Below are 16,723 nucleotides of genomic sequence, written 5' to 3'. Positions count from 1 at the left end.
CCATGAAGTTCTAGGTGGCAACTGCGACTTACTGTGAAAATTCTCCATTGGCAGAAGTGTAAGAAAGAAGTGACAGTGTTGATTTCCAATTTAACTAAACCCTTAAGGAAGAAAACAAAAACATTTTCCAGAGTTGGGTAGCTGTCCACCCCCACTCCTTTACTGGATAAAATTCCCCATAGCTCTTCCACTTCTGGAAATAGTCAGAAATTCTGTCAAACGTGTCAATATATATTTTAGCTGTTTAATAAGCTATGTAGTATTTTTCCAGTTCTTGCTCCAGTGACCCACCCTTTCCTTCTTTCCAAAAGAAGTTCCTCTTACTAAAACCTCTTGCTTGTGTCAGAGTTGTGTTTTTCCTGTAGCCTCATCTTTACTCACTGGTGGCTGTACAAATGTTAACAAAGGAGATACAATCCCACATGAGGACGGCAGAGGTTTAGTCCTACTTCAAGCAGCTGCAATGACTGCACAGAAGACAGTGGAAAAAATAGACCCCACACAGTAAAATGGAATTGAGATCTTCTGAACGAGCATGGGTTATTTTTCCTGTCAGAAAAAGGAAGTATACTCTTCCTTAGTCAAAGATGCATTTTTAAAATAGATTTCACATTTTACTTCCTGCCATCGCATTAAAAGGTCACGCTGTTTATGTTACTGTAACCTGTTACTGTGGGATCAGGAATGGTATAAACAAGCAATTCTCATTGAACTGTGCACAAGGGAAGAAGGTTATGAGAACATTCCTCTCTATGTGTAGAACACTTGTTCCATATAAATATGAAGAATCTGAGAAACAGAGTGTCTTTTGTAGGATGGCTCTCAGCATCAAGTACTTGAAGAACCAAGTACTTGACAGAAGCAGCATAAAATTCAGGGAACTTCAGATACAAGCAAAAGCACCTGACAGATCACAAATATAATAGCTGCTTCAAGTTCAGAATAGTACTGTGTGGTAGCATTTTGAACTAGCAATTATTTCAGTACATGGAGAGAGCTTTCAGCCCAGTGGGGAAGGTCTCCTCTGCCTGCAGCCAGCTCTGCCCAGCTCCACACTCACCCCTGTACTCCACAGAGGTCTTTCTGTAATGGCCTAAACTGGCAGAACGCAAAACCTGCTGTATTGTTGCTTTATTTTCTATTTCTACTGATGTAGAAACTGTTTTAACCTTCTAAGGAGAAGAAAAAGTCTGCACAGAACAATGTAAATCTGATTAAATGACCTCTTCATCATTAGTGAAACAGGTAAATCTTCCCCACCCTCGGTGCTGAAGGTGACTTTTGAGGCCTTAAACTACATGTTCCTAAAGCATCCACAACAACCAAAAGCTGAGACAACTGTACACATGGAAAGCATACAGAATGAAAAGTAAGAAAAAATAGAATTAAAAATATTTCTAAAAGTTTCATATTATGGCAGCTCATTTTCCTTCCCAACCAGGATATAAAATTTTCACTACTGTTCTATGAACCTGCTTTCTTCAATGCAGAAAATACAAGCCAATTTGAAAGTAGATCAGCTATCACTATTAGCAGAATCACATGCATTTCCAAGAATCACTTTTACCAGTTTTTCTTGGTATAATATGACAGGCAAGCTGTTGAATCTTAGCTGTATTCTGCGTGGGTGAGAGAAAAAGCACATCTGAATTCACAGGGCTTGGTGGAAAGTGAATTGGCATTTGTACTACACCATCTACAAAGTGAACACACAAAGGCATTTGGATGCTCTATCAAAGTGCCTCTCCCAGTCAAACCAGCAAGGGCACGTCTCCTGGCACCAGAGAGCAAAAACCACCTCTTCTGCAAATCAACATGAAACAAGTTGACCAATGACTAAAAAAACCCAGAAAACCTCAATGGAAGAGCTGCAAACATCCAAGCTCAGAGATCAGATCAAGTCTGTGTTCGTTATGGACCCTGCAGAGAAGCAATCGTGTAGTATGGAATAGCTGAGTATCCTCAGGTATTTAATGAGCCTAAATTCACAATCCAAACAGATACTAAGGCCATGCAAGTGACACGGACCAAAAACCTGGTAATTCTCATGTTTAGAAGAAAATAGCAGTGATATTTCAGTGTAAGCCACATCTTATGGAGTCTCAACTAAAGAGAACCATTGCAAAAAGTCCATTTGCAAAGCAAGTATTACAGGAAAACATTTGATTTTAATGTTTAGTTAACTACAGGATGAACTGTTATTTCAAACCTACCCAGCATATTTAGAAAGTTATTTTAGTTTGAAAAATATTTGGTCTACCACTGCCACATTTTATTCTCTACTTGCAAGGGCTATTTCTATTTGAATTTGCCATCATTTGGCATGTGGCCAACACTGCTTTCTCCTTAACAGTTTCCTTCCATACGTCTATTTCTTCCAGCACACAGCGGAGGCAACAGTGCCATGTGGGAGAACACACAAACACCATAAAACCCTTCCAAAAATGCTCAGAAGCAGGTGAGAACTGTGTGCACACTGCATGATTTCTAAATTTTAGCAAATGATAACCATAACAGGCTCCATTCGTCCATGCTCTGCTTCCAGCGAGACTATCACAGAAGCTCTGGGTTCAAGAAATTAGATTTTAAACTCTATAGAAAAAGCAAGACTAAATGGCTCAGTACCTTTATATAATGGCACTGACCCAATCTCAAATCTGCCAGCAGCAGGCACAGGTGGTGCTGCTCTGGAAAAGGCAGCAGTAAAACCCAGCCCGGGCAGCAGCGTGCCCTGAGCCAGCCCCAGGGCACAAAGGTGCCCTCAGCTGCAGCTGAGCAGCGGCTCTGCCCTTCAGGGAGCATCCTGACTTTGTGAGCCACGCTTTGCTCCTCCATCACTAACCCTGCACACGTGTAGCAAGACTCGGGGTACAGCACAGGAAAATACAGAATATCTCCAGCTTATTGAGGGAACAGAGACTCCTGCAACCCTGAGTTCTAAACCAGCTTTCCACAACCAGAGCCAATTCTGCTGAGCCTCGATGAATCAACAGAGCATGAATTAAGCAGTGGCAAGGCACTGCATGCAGAGACCTGCAGCTACAACTGGCAGAATAAAGCACAAAGACGCATTTATAAGAAGTCATGTTCATGCCACAATTTATCTGCTGCTTAGCACCCGAGCAAAGGAGTTACCCAAATGCTTTCAGACTGCAGCCTGCACTCTTGCTGCAGCTTATAAACCAACACCACTTGTAGAGCTTCCTGTCCATTGCTTTTAAATACACAACACAACCACGCTGTTATAAGTCCTCAGGGTCAACCATTTCAGAGTTTACTTTCAGCACCAGAATCCATCTACATATTCTACAAATATTTTTCCAGAGACAGTGAATACCTAAAAAACTTCCCGTGCCTTTTCCCTCTCGACAGAGGGGTATCCAAAATGTCCACAATACCTTTTTACCTTCCTCCCATAATCTAAATGAAGTTCATTAATTTTCATAATTTATGGCATTTTAGTTTAGCTTAGAGAGGTTTGGAAAATTAACATTCACATTAATATTTGGTTAAAAGACCCTCAAAAAATTAATAAAGAAACTGAGAACAGTTATTTACAGGCCTCAAACCCAGCTCTATGTACACTTCGGCTTTCCAGAAACAGGTAATTCTGTTTTCAGGACACTCACTTCCAAACATGCTGGAAAATCTAAACTATGTCCAGTTCTTTCTTATTATATATTCCACTAACTATAAAAACTAGAAAAGAGTGCACATTTTAGTTTCATTTTGCTACCTTCACATGGGAAATTTTGCATGAGCTGTCCCCAAATGTCAACTCTGCCTCCATCCATAGTGAATGGAATCCCCACCTGAATGGCACACCAGTAAATAATTCAGAGGTATTTTTACTGCTCCTGATAAGCACATCAAAGTTAATATCATTGGCCAACATAAAGTCAACATATCTGGTTTATATAAACACAAAAAGCAACTCTACCTGTATTTGAGGGTTGTGTTTTTAAGATAATATCTTGTTCCATTACCCTGTGTAAGAAGTTAGAAACTAAAATATCTCCTAAAGTTCTGAAAGGCTTCTGCATTTAAAATCTGATATTGCACTCACTGTGAGCAAATAACAATCCAGTGTTGCTTTGATATTCTGGACAAATATCTACTTTTTTTCCCTGCTCTAAAAACCTCAGCTGTGCTTTCCTTAGCTTTGGGGTATGGGTTTTTGTTGTGACATCTCCAGAGTGAATGCTTCTCATTCCAACAGAACCTTCTAATGCTATTTCTGCAGGGTGCATATCATTCACTTGCCTTAAGCATTTGTTTTCTGTTGCACACCTTTACCACAGTTAGCACATGGTAAAGCTCACATTCCTCTAACTTATTGTTTTATGGAAGAGGATTTTAAATTGATGGGCTTTTCTTGTACTTATGTTTCGCTAAAATACAAGCAACAGCCAGAATCTGAGCAATTCTTTTTCTCACTTGGGTCCCTGAACAACCTCCACAGGATCTCATGGCTCATAGTTCTTGCAGAAAGTAAACCTAGGGGAAAGTAAGGGATAGAAATATGTATTAAAAAGCAAACAAACATTAAAAAAAAAACCCAGACTAACAAAACATGAAGAACTTCATCTCTGCTCACCCTGTTCTGCCCAGGTATACAGAGAATGGTTCCACTATTGTGCAGTGCCCAAGACATGATTGTCTCAAAATCACCTAAACAAGGTCTTAATTTTGAAATGTTTGTGTCCCCGTCCTGTGATTACTTCTGCTGAAGAAGAAGGTAATCTCAATTCTGTTGTTTCACAGCTGTACTATCATAGCTGAACACAGCTTCCGCTTGTCCCAAAAGAAGAAAAGCACGGACAATTTTAACCCTTCCAAGTCATGTGGCACCCAGACAAGCCTCCCTTGGCCACACCTCCCTGTCTAGGGCTCATTCCTCCTGGAGATGCCGTGCTGCAGCTCCAGATAACAGAGACAAGGCACAGGAGCAAGCTGCATATGCTGCACCTGGAACACCGCTGAACCTTTCTGGATTTCAGCAGTTCCAGCCATAGCTCTGGGGTACCACAAGCCTGTGCTACAACTACCCTGGGGGAAGATGTTCCTCTGCACCAATCACATCCATTGTTCTACTTACTGCACTCTCCATGCAAAATCCAGCGGTGCAGGAAAACTGCTTTGTTAATGTCACATCTCAGACACCAAGAGCACAGATCAGAGAGAAGTACATTGCTCTTCCAGATGTACATGACCTGCCAAGGTGCCATCTGCAACAGTTTATTTAAAAGCAGGACACAGCCGAAAAACTGAATTTCATGACATAGAGGCACATATTTTCTAATCAATCAGGGGAAAAAAAAAGTACAAAACCCACCCCCTGTGCTTGTCAATAGTTGGATGCAAATCAAAGAATCACTTTAGTCCTTTTTTAAATTGAATTTTAGTCCTCAATCAAAGCTCATGCTGTGCCACAATTTGAGCAGGCCACTGAGTCATATCATTCAAAGAGAGCAGGACAAAAATATCACTGAATGCTGATCCCTCATTGAAAATGGGCCATTCCCTCATTCTACTTAGATATTTCACTTCTGTAATTAAATTGTACCTGTAGAAATGTACCACTTGAACTACAAAGCTCTATTACTCAAAATCATTTCCTGAGCACTGAGCCTGCAACACCCCAAATCATCCAGAACAGTTCAGCAAAAACATAACGTCATATATCCACATGACTTTCAACTCACAGTCAGCAAGCACTGACACTCGGCAGGGAAGGGAAATGTAGGAAATGGACCTTCTGAAAAGCAGGCTTAACATTTCATGCTTATTCTCTAAATGCCAGACAACTGAAGATGTTCACCCTGCAAGCTATTACGGTTAAAACTTGCCTGCTGCGATTCTGAAACTGAAATCAATTTATTTCACTTTTATACAAGTTCTTCTCTCAGTGGTCTATTGCCAGAGAAATTCACACTGAAATAAGCAAAGCTCAACGTCTAAGCTGCAAACATGAACTTCAAGTCATTCATTTATGCAATATACAAGCCTAAACATTCAAATGGATGTTCGAGCAATGCTGCCTGCTCTGACTGAACACATCCGCCCAGTCATTCATGTATTTCAGCTTCTCTTAAACTTCATTTTAGATAAAGGTGTGAAGAACTTTTAAAGATAAAAGCACGAGCTTCTGTGGCTTGTATGTGAAGCTGGATCCAGAAGGCAAATACAGTTGCAAGCATTCACGTTTGCGACAGGATTGTTTTAAATATCATGAAAATATCTAAATGCAGTAAACGATACAATAAAAACGCAGTACCAGCTAGCTGCACAGGTTGTTTCAGGCTCTGTTCTTTGATTAAGGTGACTGAAAAGCTAAATGCGTTTGACTCCCCCTTCGCTGCCTTTCTGTTCTAAGCCAAAGACAAATCCGACGGATGCGCTGCCCGCGGCTCGGGAGGGGCAGCCCCGGCAGCTCCGGCGGAGCGATGTCCCCGCGGGGCCGGGGATGTGCCCAGCGCCGAGCGGGGCTGCCCCGCTCCGCCGTGCCCAGCCTGCAGCCCGGCCGGGCCGGGGCAGCTCCCTGTGCCCCCGGGCGGGGAGCCAGCGGGGGCAGCGCTGCCAGGGCACGGCAGGGCAGGGCAGGGCTGGCCCTCAGGGCCGGGCAGCACCGGCGGCATCGCGGGCAGCGGGAGGGAGAGGAGGGAGCCGGAGGGAGCGGAGAGCGCGCTCCGCGCCTGGCGCCGGGGCAGAGCCGGCCGGGCGCTGCCCCTCACCTGGTAGATGTCGGCCCAGCTGGCGGCCTGGTCGAGCCGCTGGAACTCCTTCTCGATCTCCATGGCGGGGGCCTGGCCCCCCGCGCCGCTCCGGCTGCAGCTGCTGCCGAGGCCGCGGCGGCTGTGCCCGGCCCCCGCCCTCCCGCTGCCGCCGGAACTGCGCACCCGCCCCGGCGACGCGACGTCCGGGGCGGCGGGAGCGGGGCCGCGCCCGCCCCGCGGGCCGGGGGCTGAGGGGGCCGCGGGGGCCGGGCCAAGGGGACCCTCGGAGCCGGCAGCAGCGGCGGGGCCGCGGGCACAGCGCGCTGCCCCCGGCCCCCGCGCTCCCGGTCCAGCCCCGGGTACGGCGGCCGCGGCCCGGCGGAGGGGCCGCAGGGCGGCGGCGGCAGCGAGGACGCGGCGGAGCGGAGCCATCTGTCCCCGGGCTGGCCTCTCCGGCCGCCAGGAACGGCCCGGGTCATGTGCTCATCTGCGGCAGGAGGGTCCGCGATCCGCGCGTTCTCCTGCGGCCTTTGGGTGCCGAGGAAGGGCGCCGAGGGCACCGGCGGAGTGGTGGCGGTGCCAGAGCCGATCGTGCGGGGTGCTTGGGTGCGAGTCCGGGGGCTCGCTCAGCGCCGGGCAAGACATTCTCTTGTTGCACTCAGAAGATGGAGATTCGCTCCTGCACAATCTGCAGAATGAAACGCACTGGTGTCGGTTGCCCCATACCTTTGATCTAAGGAAATCGACGAGCTCCGATGGTATTTAAACATCTGTTCCCAGCGCTGGCATCCCTACTCCTGAATGGCCATTACTGGCCAGGTGCTATAGTCCTGTCCCAGGAGGTAAACCTGTCACTCTACCTCAGCTTTTTCATAAAGCCATTCATTTCCAAATGGAATTGTAGCTCACACATCTCAGAGGGGCCCTGTCCTTACTCCTGGATTTGAAATCCAGATACTCCAACCATACAGAGATATCCCTAGTCGTATATGCCAAACAAACCGATACTCAGCTGAAGATTTCACAGGATAACCTAGAAAATCAGTGTATCTTACATTTCTCCATAAATCTCTGTCCATCACAGAGGCAAAATGTATGACAAGTAACATTTTAAATGTATCAGTCTGATTCAATAAATGATTTTACTAAATATGAAAATTTTGAGGGAGTAGATTACTTTACAAATATTTGCTTTTACCTGTATATTTCCCTTTACATGCAAGGATATCCAGGGCTAGAGAACTGAGATCCTCACAATACATGGATACCAATTTATGCCAAATCATAGAATCACGGAATCATTTGGGTTGGAAAATCCCTCCAAGCCCATTGAGTCCAAGCTGTGCCCAGAGCATACTGACTGCCACATCCAGGAATTCCTTGGACACCTCCAGGGATGGGCACTCCAAACCTCCCTGGGCAGTTCCCATTCCTGAGCCCCCTTTCCATGGGGAAATTCCTGCTGCTGTCCACCCTGAGCCTGCCCTGGCCCAGCCTGAGGCTGTTCCCTCTCCTCCTGTCCCTGTTCCCTGGGAGCAGAGCCCGACCCCCCCGGCTGTCCTCTCCTGTCAGGAGCTGTGCAGAGCCACAAGGGCCCCCCTGAGCCTCCTTTGCTCCAGGCTCAGCCCCTTCCCAGCTCCCTCAGCCTCTCCTGGGGCTCCAGCCCCTTCCCAGCTCCCTCAGCCTCTCCTGGGGCTCCAGCCCCTTCCCAGCTCCCTCAGCCTCTCCTGGGGCTCCAGACCCTTTCCAGCTCCCTCAGCCCCTCCTGGGGCTCCAGACCCTTCCCAGCTCCCTCAGCCGCCCCTCACAGGACACTCCGGACCCTTCCCCAGCTTTGTGGATGTGCTCCCGCATAAAGGTTTTATCTCTTTGGCACCTTGTGCCCACAGCCTTCAGGTGCCCAGTCCTAGAGAGGAAATTGGGATGTCCATGCTGTGGCCTGGTTTGCTGGGCCCTTTGTTTCCTGATCAGCATGGGAACAGCAGCAGCTGTGAGGGGCCGGTGTCGCCTCAGTGTCCGCGGGGCAGGAGCCGGGCAGCGCCACAGAGGAGCGGAGACAGGCGGGCAGCGCCACACGGCAGAGGGGACAGGAGCCAGGCAGCGCCACACGGCAGAGGGGACAGGAGCCGGGCAGTGCCACACGGCAGAGGGGACAGGAGCCGGGCAGTGCCACACGGCAGCGGGGACAGGAGCCGGGCAGTGCCACACGGCAGAGGGGACAGGAGCCGGGCAGTGCCACACGGCAGCGGGGACAGGAGCCGGGCAGTGCCACAGAGGAGCGGGGACAGGAGCCGGGCAGTGCCACAGAGGAGCGGGGACAGGAGCCGGGCAGAGCCACATGGCAGAGGGGACAGCCAGGCACCGGGATTCGGCTGGGACAGATCTGCCAGGGGCAGGTGAGCAGAGATGAGAGTGAGGACAAGGACATGCAACATCAGAGATCGGACTGGGGCGGGGGTTGCGGGTCAGGGAGCCACGTCATGCCTGTGGTACCTCAGGGGTGCGAGGGCCAGGGGTCCCTCAGGTGCGTGAGGGCTGAGGGGTCCCTCAAGTGCGTGAGGGCTGAGGGGTCCCTCAGGTGTGTGAGGGCTAGGGGGGGCTGCCTCAGGTGTGTGAGGGCCGGGTGTCCCTCAGGTGTGTGAGGGCTGGGGGGTTACACAGGTGTGTGAGGGCCGGTGTCCCTCAGGTGTGTGAGGGCTGAGGGGTTACACAGGTGTGTGAGGGCCGGGGGTCCCTCAGGTGTGTGAGGGCTGGGGGGTTACACAGGTGTGTGAGGGCCGGTGTCCCTCAGGTGTGTGAGGGCTGGGGCCGGGGTCCCTGTCCCCACGCTGCAGCCGATTTGCTGTCCCCGCAGGATCTCGACGAGGAGCCCCTGACAGCAGCTCCCCTGCAGCAGCAGCAGCAGCAGCTCCCCTGCAGCAGCAGCAGCAGCAGCAGCAGCAGCAGCAGCAGCAGGCGGTGCGCAGCGGTGGCAGGGGCCGCTTGGTGTCACTCCTCCATCGGGAGTGCTGCGAGAAGCGAGGCGAGCGCCGGAGCCAAACCCTGCTCGGGCTCCTGCGGCAGCAGCGCCGGGGGCAGGTGCGGAAGGGCAGAGCTCTTCGTGCAAGGTTTACACTATTTCTTTCCATTCCTCATTGTGAAGATGTACTTTTCCACTGCAGAATATTTCAGTCTAAAATGCTTCTGCAGGTAAAATTTGCCCTGGCATAGTTTGGCTTGCTTTGCAAAGTTTCTTAGGTGGCTTCTGAACCATTTCCTTCTTAGTAGGAAGCAGTACAAACTGAAAAAAAAAATTAAAAAAATTAAAAATTACAATAGAATTTAGTGATGATTTGGACAGAATTGGAAAGGTAATAAGAATGTCTGGATTGAAATTGCTACAGGAAGGTCTGTTTTCATGGCATTTCCAGTCCTGGCTTGCAAGGGAAAAAGGGTAAATTAATCTCTGGATTTAACCTCAGCTGAGGCCAGAGGGGGCAATACCTGATTACCCCAGTGCTGAATTGGAGTCAACTGGCTCCACGCTTTTGGGTGCCTGTGCCAGTAGAGCTGAAGGTCTGAAATATATTTCAGCCAAAAATATGAGCTGAAAAGGGCCTCTTGGATCAGACATGTGCCCTACAAACGTGTTCACCCTTTAACAGATGTTTAATCCTCAAATTGTGCCTCCACTAAAATGCAGAGCAGCAAAAAATTTCCTAACAGGCTTTATGAAATTTATGATCTACCTTACAAAATACTAAAAGTTACAAAATCTGCAAAAGCATTGCAGAAAAAAAAAAACCACAGAAGAGATTAAAAGTTTTACTGGTGTCTTAGATCCATATATTAACGGAGGATTAGGTAAATGAAAACGTTCTGTGGTCTCAGGACACAACCCTTCTTGCATTTTGCACATAGGAAGGCAGTCCCTTCCCAAAATAATTCCAACATGTGCAGCTTAGGGTACATTGTTTTTCATCCCAGTGTAGTCTGGTTCAGAGGTTTTAGTTTTCAAATTGTCCACTAGAGCCTGGCCCTTGAGATGACAATGAGAATCCAGGGAAAGGATTGGATCCTGTTACTTATTTCTACTTCATAAGAAAGGCAGGTGCTTGTCCAAACTCAATCCTACATTTCATATCCTCTCCTCATCCTCCACAGCTCAAAGAAACTTGATGGAGAAAGTTGCAAATACACAAACGACACTGGAGTGGGAGGATATGTGTCAGGGCTCACTGCTCTGTCAGGCTTTAGCTTCTGGGAAACAGAAGGGATGGGATGGGATGGGATGGGATGGGATGGGATGGGATGGGATGGGATGGGATGGGATGGGATGGGATGGGATGGGATGGGATGGGATGGGATGGGATGGGATGGGATAACCTGAATGCTGTAAACAAGACTAGGATATCAAAGGCTCTGCTTACTGCCTGTGTTACAGGAGAGTAAGAATAACTCTGTGTGTGTGTGTGTGTGTGTGTGTGCCTGGGCACCTTCTGCTGGTTCAGATGTTTTAGGGTCTCCACGGGTTTGCAGGGTGTTTCACAGCCTGCTGTGACAGGAGCTGGTAGAGGCAGAAATCTTTAATCTGAGCTGTTAATGACTATCTCACCGTTGGATGGCACTCCAGTCCTTACTGCTCGTGGTGATCACAGCCTGGATTTTACTCGTGCACAGGATTTTAAAGTCAAGTAGTAACGATTAGGAAGACACTTTTTTTATGGCTAATGTGATAATAGAGTAAAATTACACTGGCAGAGCTGGCTTTAGTTTCACAGCATCATGCTTTAGGAGGGCTGTGTTAAAATCTTGTCGGATTGTTTAGTTTTCTAAATAAACATTTCCAAATGCATTTGGTTTTGTCACAAGGGACTCAGGTGTGATGTACTCTCTAGTGCCAGAAGAGATTTGTGTGTGTTTATGATTGTGAGGTAATTTATCCCTAGGCTTTCAGTCACTGTTTTATGCTTTATGCACTGTTTTAGATTAATGAGAAAATGTATTCAGCAACCCTTTCCTTAAATGATCCTTTTTCCTTGCAGCAGATCCAGCATCCCTGAGTCTGGAATCACCTTCACCAATGCTTCCAGGGCTGCAGAACGGTGAGTGCTCCAGTCTGCACACCTGTAGGCTGGCAAGCTGAAGTGTTTCTCCCCTCACACTGAGGATACAAATGTTCAAGGGAATGTCTCATTTCATTCAGAGTGGCTGGTGGTTTTACAAATGCAAGGGAGCATTAGCTCAATGTGAGTTACTGACCCAGCCGTGTCCCCGGTGTCCCTGTGAGTGCAGCGTGGCAGGCAGGGCAAGCAAGGCAGCTGCAGATTTACCTGGGATTCCCACAGGGGTCTGCACTCTGCTCTGAGTTCCTGGCTGCCAGCAGCCTCAGCTTGGAGAGAAGTGAGTTCTCTTTATGATCTGCTGGCTGCTGCACTTGAGGCTGGGTATCCAGGCAAAGTGTGTGGCAGCAATACTGACCGAGCCTCACCTGCTGCTGGTTTCTGTGGCATCCCAGCCCTGCAGCTCTGTCAGCCCCAGTGTTTATGCAGCTGCACTTGGGAATGGAATTGGGAACACAGCTACTTAAAAAAATCCCCAAAATCCCTCAAAAAACACCACCACCACCAAAAAACCACACCCCACAAAAAAAAAAAAAAAAAAAAAAAAAAAAAAAAAAAAAAAAGGTGTTTTCTTCTGGATTAGTTTTAATCCAGATTAGGTCTCTAGTACAGTGAACCACATGGCACATAAACAATATTTCTACAACAGCAGAACACACTGATGCTGGGGCAGGAGGAGAACAGAAGATTAATACCACTACCATAAACCAGTATTACCACTTGAGTCCCTCCTGAGACACCCCAGCTAATTCTACAATTTTAGTGATCCACAGTAAACTTTGATCTAGAATGTTATTTGTAGTCGTAGTAGTAATAGTAATAACAATAATAATATTATTATTACTATTATTATTATTACTATTATTATTATTAGTGACAAAATCCATGCCAGTCATAAGTAAAATTGTACTTACAACAAATATCTTGTGTGGAAAGAACAGCCTGAATTCCTTTTTGTCTAGGAGGAGAACAAAAGCTTTCTCATTTCAGGTAAGCCTTTAAGTGAAAAAAACAATAGTTGTAGGAAAATAAAAGTTTATCCATTTTAACTAGTATTTCCTTGAAACAAATGTGACTATTTTTATATTGTCCTCTAAAGAGCAGTTATTTCTGGAGGCACATCTTAGTACTTTTACAGTGTGAGAATTTTATCACTCTTTATTTATTTCCCATAAAGGAGGAGGAGCTCAGATCAGCTCCCTTTTGCTGAGTCTGAGGGGCTTAATAAAACTGCTTGGGAAATTACCACCACATTTGGGATGGCAGCAGGGAGATTTACACATTGTATTTCCCCAGCACTGTATATAAACACATATCTTTCAGCTGAAACATTTTTTCCAAGTGAGATGCAGTAAAAAATTCAAATCTGTCCCATTTTGAAAAGTAAATGAGACAGAAAAATCCTTCTGCAGGGCAAAGAAACCTCAGTGCATGGCTGGCCTTGGTGAGCACCTGCCAGGAGAAGAGGGACCTAGGAAACTTTCTTCTGATGGGTTATCTGAATCTTATCTGCTCAAACACTTCAGAGTTCAGGAAAAGCAGCCAAAGTCAATTTCTGCTTAGAGTGTTTAAAATGAAAAATAAACAGAAGGGAGAAGTTGCGTGTGCAGGAGGAGGCGTTGGGGTGGAGAATGGGCAGGGTGGTGGGACTGGGCAGGGAATGGTTTAACCCACATTGGCTCTTCTGAAATCCCCTTGGATCTGCTCACTGTTTTCTCAAATGACAACAAAATTGCACGATCTGTAATCATGGTGGTGGAGAGCTGCTGCTGCTCTCTCTGCCCTGCCAGGTAGGTGAAACAATTGTCAGTATAAATTAGAGAACAACTGTGTCATTATTCGATGACAGTTACCTGATTCTGCAAAGCCTGGAAAATGCCTTCTGAAATGTGTGAAACAGAAATGAAGTTTTCAGGTCTTTGTTATTATTTTAAAGTACTAAGAAAACTCCAAACCAAACACTTCACAGTGTGCACTGTCTGATGTTTGAGGTGAGTTATCTGTGCCTCCACCTTCCCTCCTGGATCAGGTGTTCTCAGCCCAATCAGCTACCTTAACACTGAAGGGAAGTGGAAGTGGTTATATTTCACCTGTAATTTCTCTGTCAGCCTGTTAACACCTTGTTTATTGAATGTAAGGGCTTGTGTTCTTTAGTGCCCTGTCACCACTGGCTTCCAGAGGTGTTCTGTTCCAAAGCAAGCTGCAAGAACAATTGTGCCTGCTTAGTGTCTTTAAAAATCTGTTACCTTCTCTGCCTGTGGCATCAGGCACACCACACATGAATCCTCTCTGAGTGTTTGTGATAAAGAATTGAATCACAAGCTTTTCTTTATAAGGAAAACCCCTCCAGCAGGAATTAATCTCTCTTTTGTAGCTGATAAAACATGAGAAAATTTAACCAAACCAATTTATTCTGGTTCCTATGAAAAATATTGTCTGTGAAAACATGGAACACTTACAAAATATCAACATTTCACTCCTATCTGCATGTAGATCAATATGAATGGGTCACAGTGACCTCTCAGGGAGCAGGTGTGCATGGCAACCAAAACTAATATGTATTTTAAGGACTAAGGTCCTTAAAAAAACAGAAACCACCTTTATCCACAGAGGATCTGTTCCTAACAGGATAATTTCTATACTATTTTACGGTCGGTTTCAGGGTCATTTAAGCTTTGTTGTTGTTGTTTCCCACGAGGAACTTTTAAGATGGAACGAGAGACTTCATTTCTGCTACAGCAAAGAATTTTCTATGCTTTCAATTAGAACGTCTTGTTTTATGAAGTGAAAAATCTCTGCTGCCAGAGTGTAGTTTGATGTGCAGGAAAAGGCGGTGTCTTCACAGCAAATTGCAGTTTTTCAGTAAAGCAGCATCTCTGAAATTCATTCCACCATGCAACACTTCAGTGAATCACAATAGTCTGGCGTTCAAGGTTTGGTTTCCCTCTCTGAAGTAGAAATATGTAGCTAAGCTTGGAAGAGCAGGGTCGAGCACTGGTTGGGGATGTTTTAGCAAGGCATTCTTTGTCTGAAAATGCTGGGGTTTGAAGAGAAACACTTGTGGATGTGTGCTTCTTACAAAAGACCATGTGAGCCTCAGATGGAATTTGTAGCCAGAGGAAGAGAATGTTCTGGAAGGTGGAGGGGCCCAGTGGTCAGTGCTGGCGGTGCCAGCCTTGCCTGTGCCTGTCTCAGAGAAGTGTCTGCAGAACTGGCTGCTGGAGATTTGTCTGCCTGTTACAAGGGCTATGTTCTTGTGTTCTCCTCTTGGAAAAGAGCTGGAAGATCTTTAGTTTGTTCCAGTTTGGAATGCAGCCAGATTTTGATACCTCAAGATATTTCTCAGATATTCATTCCTGAGCAGCCTCAAGTGGTTCAAGCAGTGGTTCCATCCAGTGGCTTTTAGCCTTTGTGCAGTCTCACTGTGCATCCTCTCCTGCTCCCTGGGAAGTGTCCCTGCCCTGCCTGTCCTGCATGTGCTGCCCAGATGAGCAGAGCCATGGGGTGCATGATCCACCTCGTGGCCTGGGATTCTGGCACCGTGTCCCTGCCTGGAACAGGTGGGGCTGTGCACACCCAAACCCAGAACTGTGTGCTGGGCAATAGGACAGTCGGGGCTTGTTTGTGTTTAGGTTTGCACATTCTGCACATAAGCCATTGATCCCAAGTAAATCATGAACAAGAGGAAATCCATTAAATCAGTTATTCAAAATATATAGAACTTGTCAAATTAATGATTTCACAAGAGGCATCCCACCAATTGTTTTTGCAATGCAGCAGTTTTTTAGGGATTAGAGAAACTCCAAGCTGTTGGCAGGCAAAATCCAGCTGAGGTGAGATCAAAATTTTGCATTAGAGTTTAAAAGTATGGAAAATGTTGAATAGAATAATTGCCCTTTTTTTTTTTTTCATAATTTTTTTTTCTTTTCTTTTTTTTCTCTCATGAAGCAGCTTTTATCAATGCAAAGCCAGGCATGGGAGGAGGAGGATATATGAGCCTGAGGGCAGTTGCTGTTGACCAAAGAGTGATAAATGCTCAGTAATGAAGCTTTGGTCAAAGAGAAGTGGCTCAGTGAGATGTGAAGCTAGCAGAGCATCCATTACAAATTAAGAGATAATTCTGTGGCTACTTTGAAAATATTATTTATTGTTCAAACTAAGAGCAGTCCATAAGAACAACTTACAAAGAGGATGGAAAAAATAATGTTACAATTATGGTTTAAATGTTATGAGATTAGAAAACTAAAATTACTTCTAATTTAGTCATTATGAAATAATGTCAAATTGATAGGTAACATTTTCTCCATGTCAGGGTTTTAACTCAAACTAGAAATTCTGAAGCCAGGATAATCTTTCAGTGATAATGTGCCTTGACAAGAATTCACTTTCATTAATCCATGTGTAGGGTGGATAGGTGGAGCTTGCAGTTCACTGTGGGCCTGTCCTGTGGAATTTCAGCAGTGCTCAGTTTTATCAGCTGTCATTATTAACTGTGCCTATATTGCTCCTGCTGATTAGCAGGTACTTGGATAATGAGATAAGCACGGGATGAGAGGTTTCTTAGACACTGGCACCCCAGTTAAAACTCTCCATGGAACAGATATGTGGGCTTGGGCAGGGCAGTTTTTTCTGTGCAGAGTGGGGATGCTATTGTCCAGATTTGCCTCATTTCAGCTTAAGTAGTTCCAGATTTCAATGGAGCACAATGTTTGTGAACTTTTTCCACTTCATATGTCCCTGATGACTGGGTACATTCAGCTGAAAAGGGGTTTGGACGCTCCAGTTACTGACGCTGTGAGTCTGATGACCTGGGCAGAAAGGAATTGCTGATATTGGCTTGGGATGGACACGAGATATTCATGATTCCAGTTTAGCCACTCGTGGAAGGAAGTGCATAGCTCGTTT

At 46.3% G+C, this 16,723-nt stretch overlaps 1 protein-coding gene across 1 annotated transcript in view; it reads right to left on the bottom strand.

The window, feature by feature from the left end:
• The window catches only part of PTPN1 (protein tyrosine phosphatase non-receptor type 1), a 31,478-nt gene extending 24,585 nt beyond the window's left edge, over positions 1–6,893 (bottom strand). Inside the window, exon 1 of the mRNA XM_063404155.1 lies at positions 6,735–6,893. Within this exon, the coding sequence (XP_063260225.1) occupies positions 6,735–6,797 (63 nt within the window). The 5' untranslated portion in view covers positions 6,798–6,893. The remainder of the gene's footprint in view (positions 1–6,734) is intronic.
• Between the last annotated feature and the right edge of the window lie 9,830 nt (positions 6,894–16,723).

Source organism: Prinia subflava, chromosome 8, assembly GCF_021018805.1.
Source record: "Prinia subflava isolate CZ2003 ecotype Zambia chromosome 8, Cam_Psub_1.2, whole genome shotgun sequence".
In the NCBI taxonomy this organism is placed as follows: domain Eukaryota; kingdom Metazoa; phylum Chordata; class Aves; order Passeriformes; family Cisticolidae; genus Prinia; species Prinia subflava.
The sequence above is the reverse complement of the archived record's forward strand: the minus strand, read 5'-3'. Positions and strand labels throughout refer to the sequence as shown.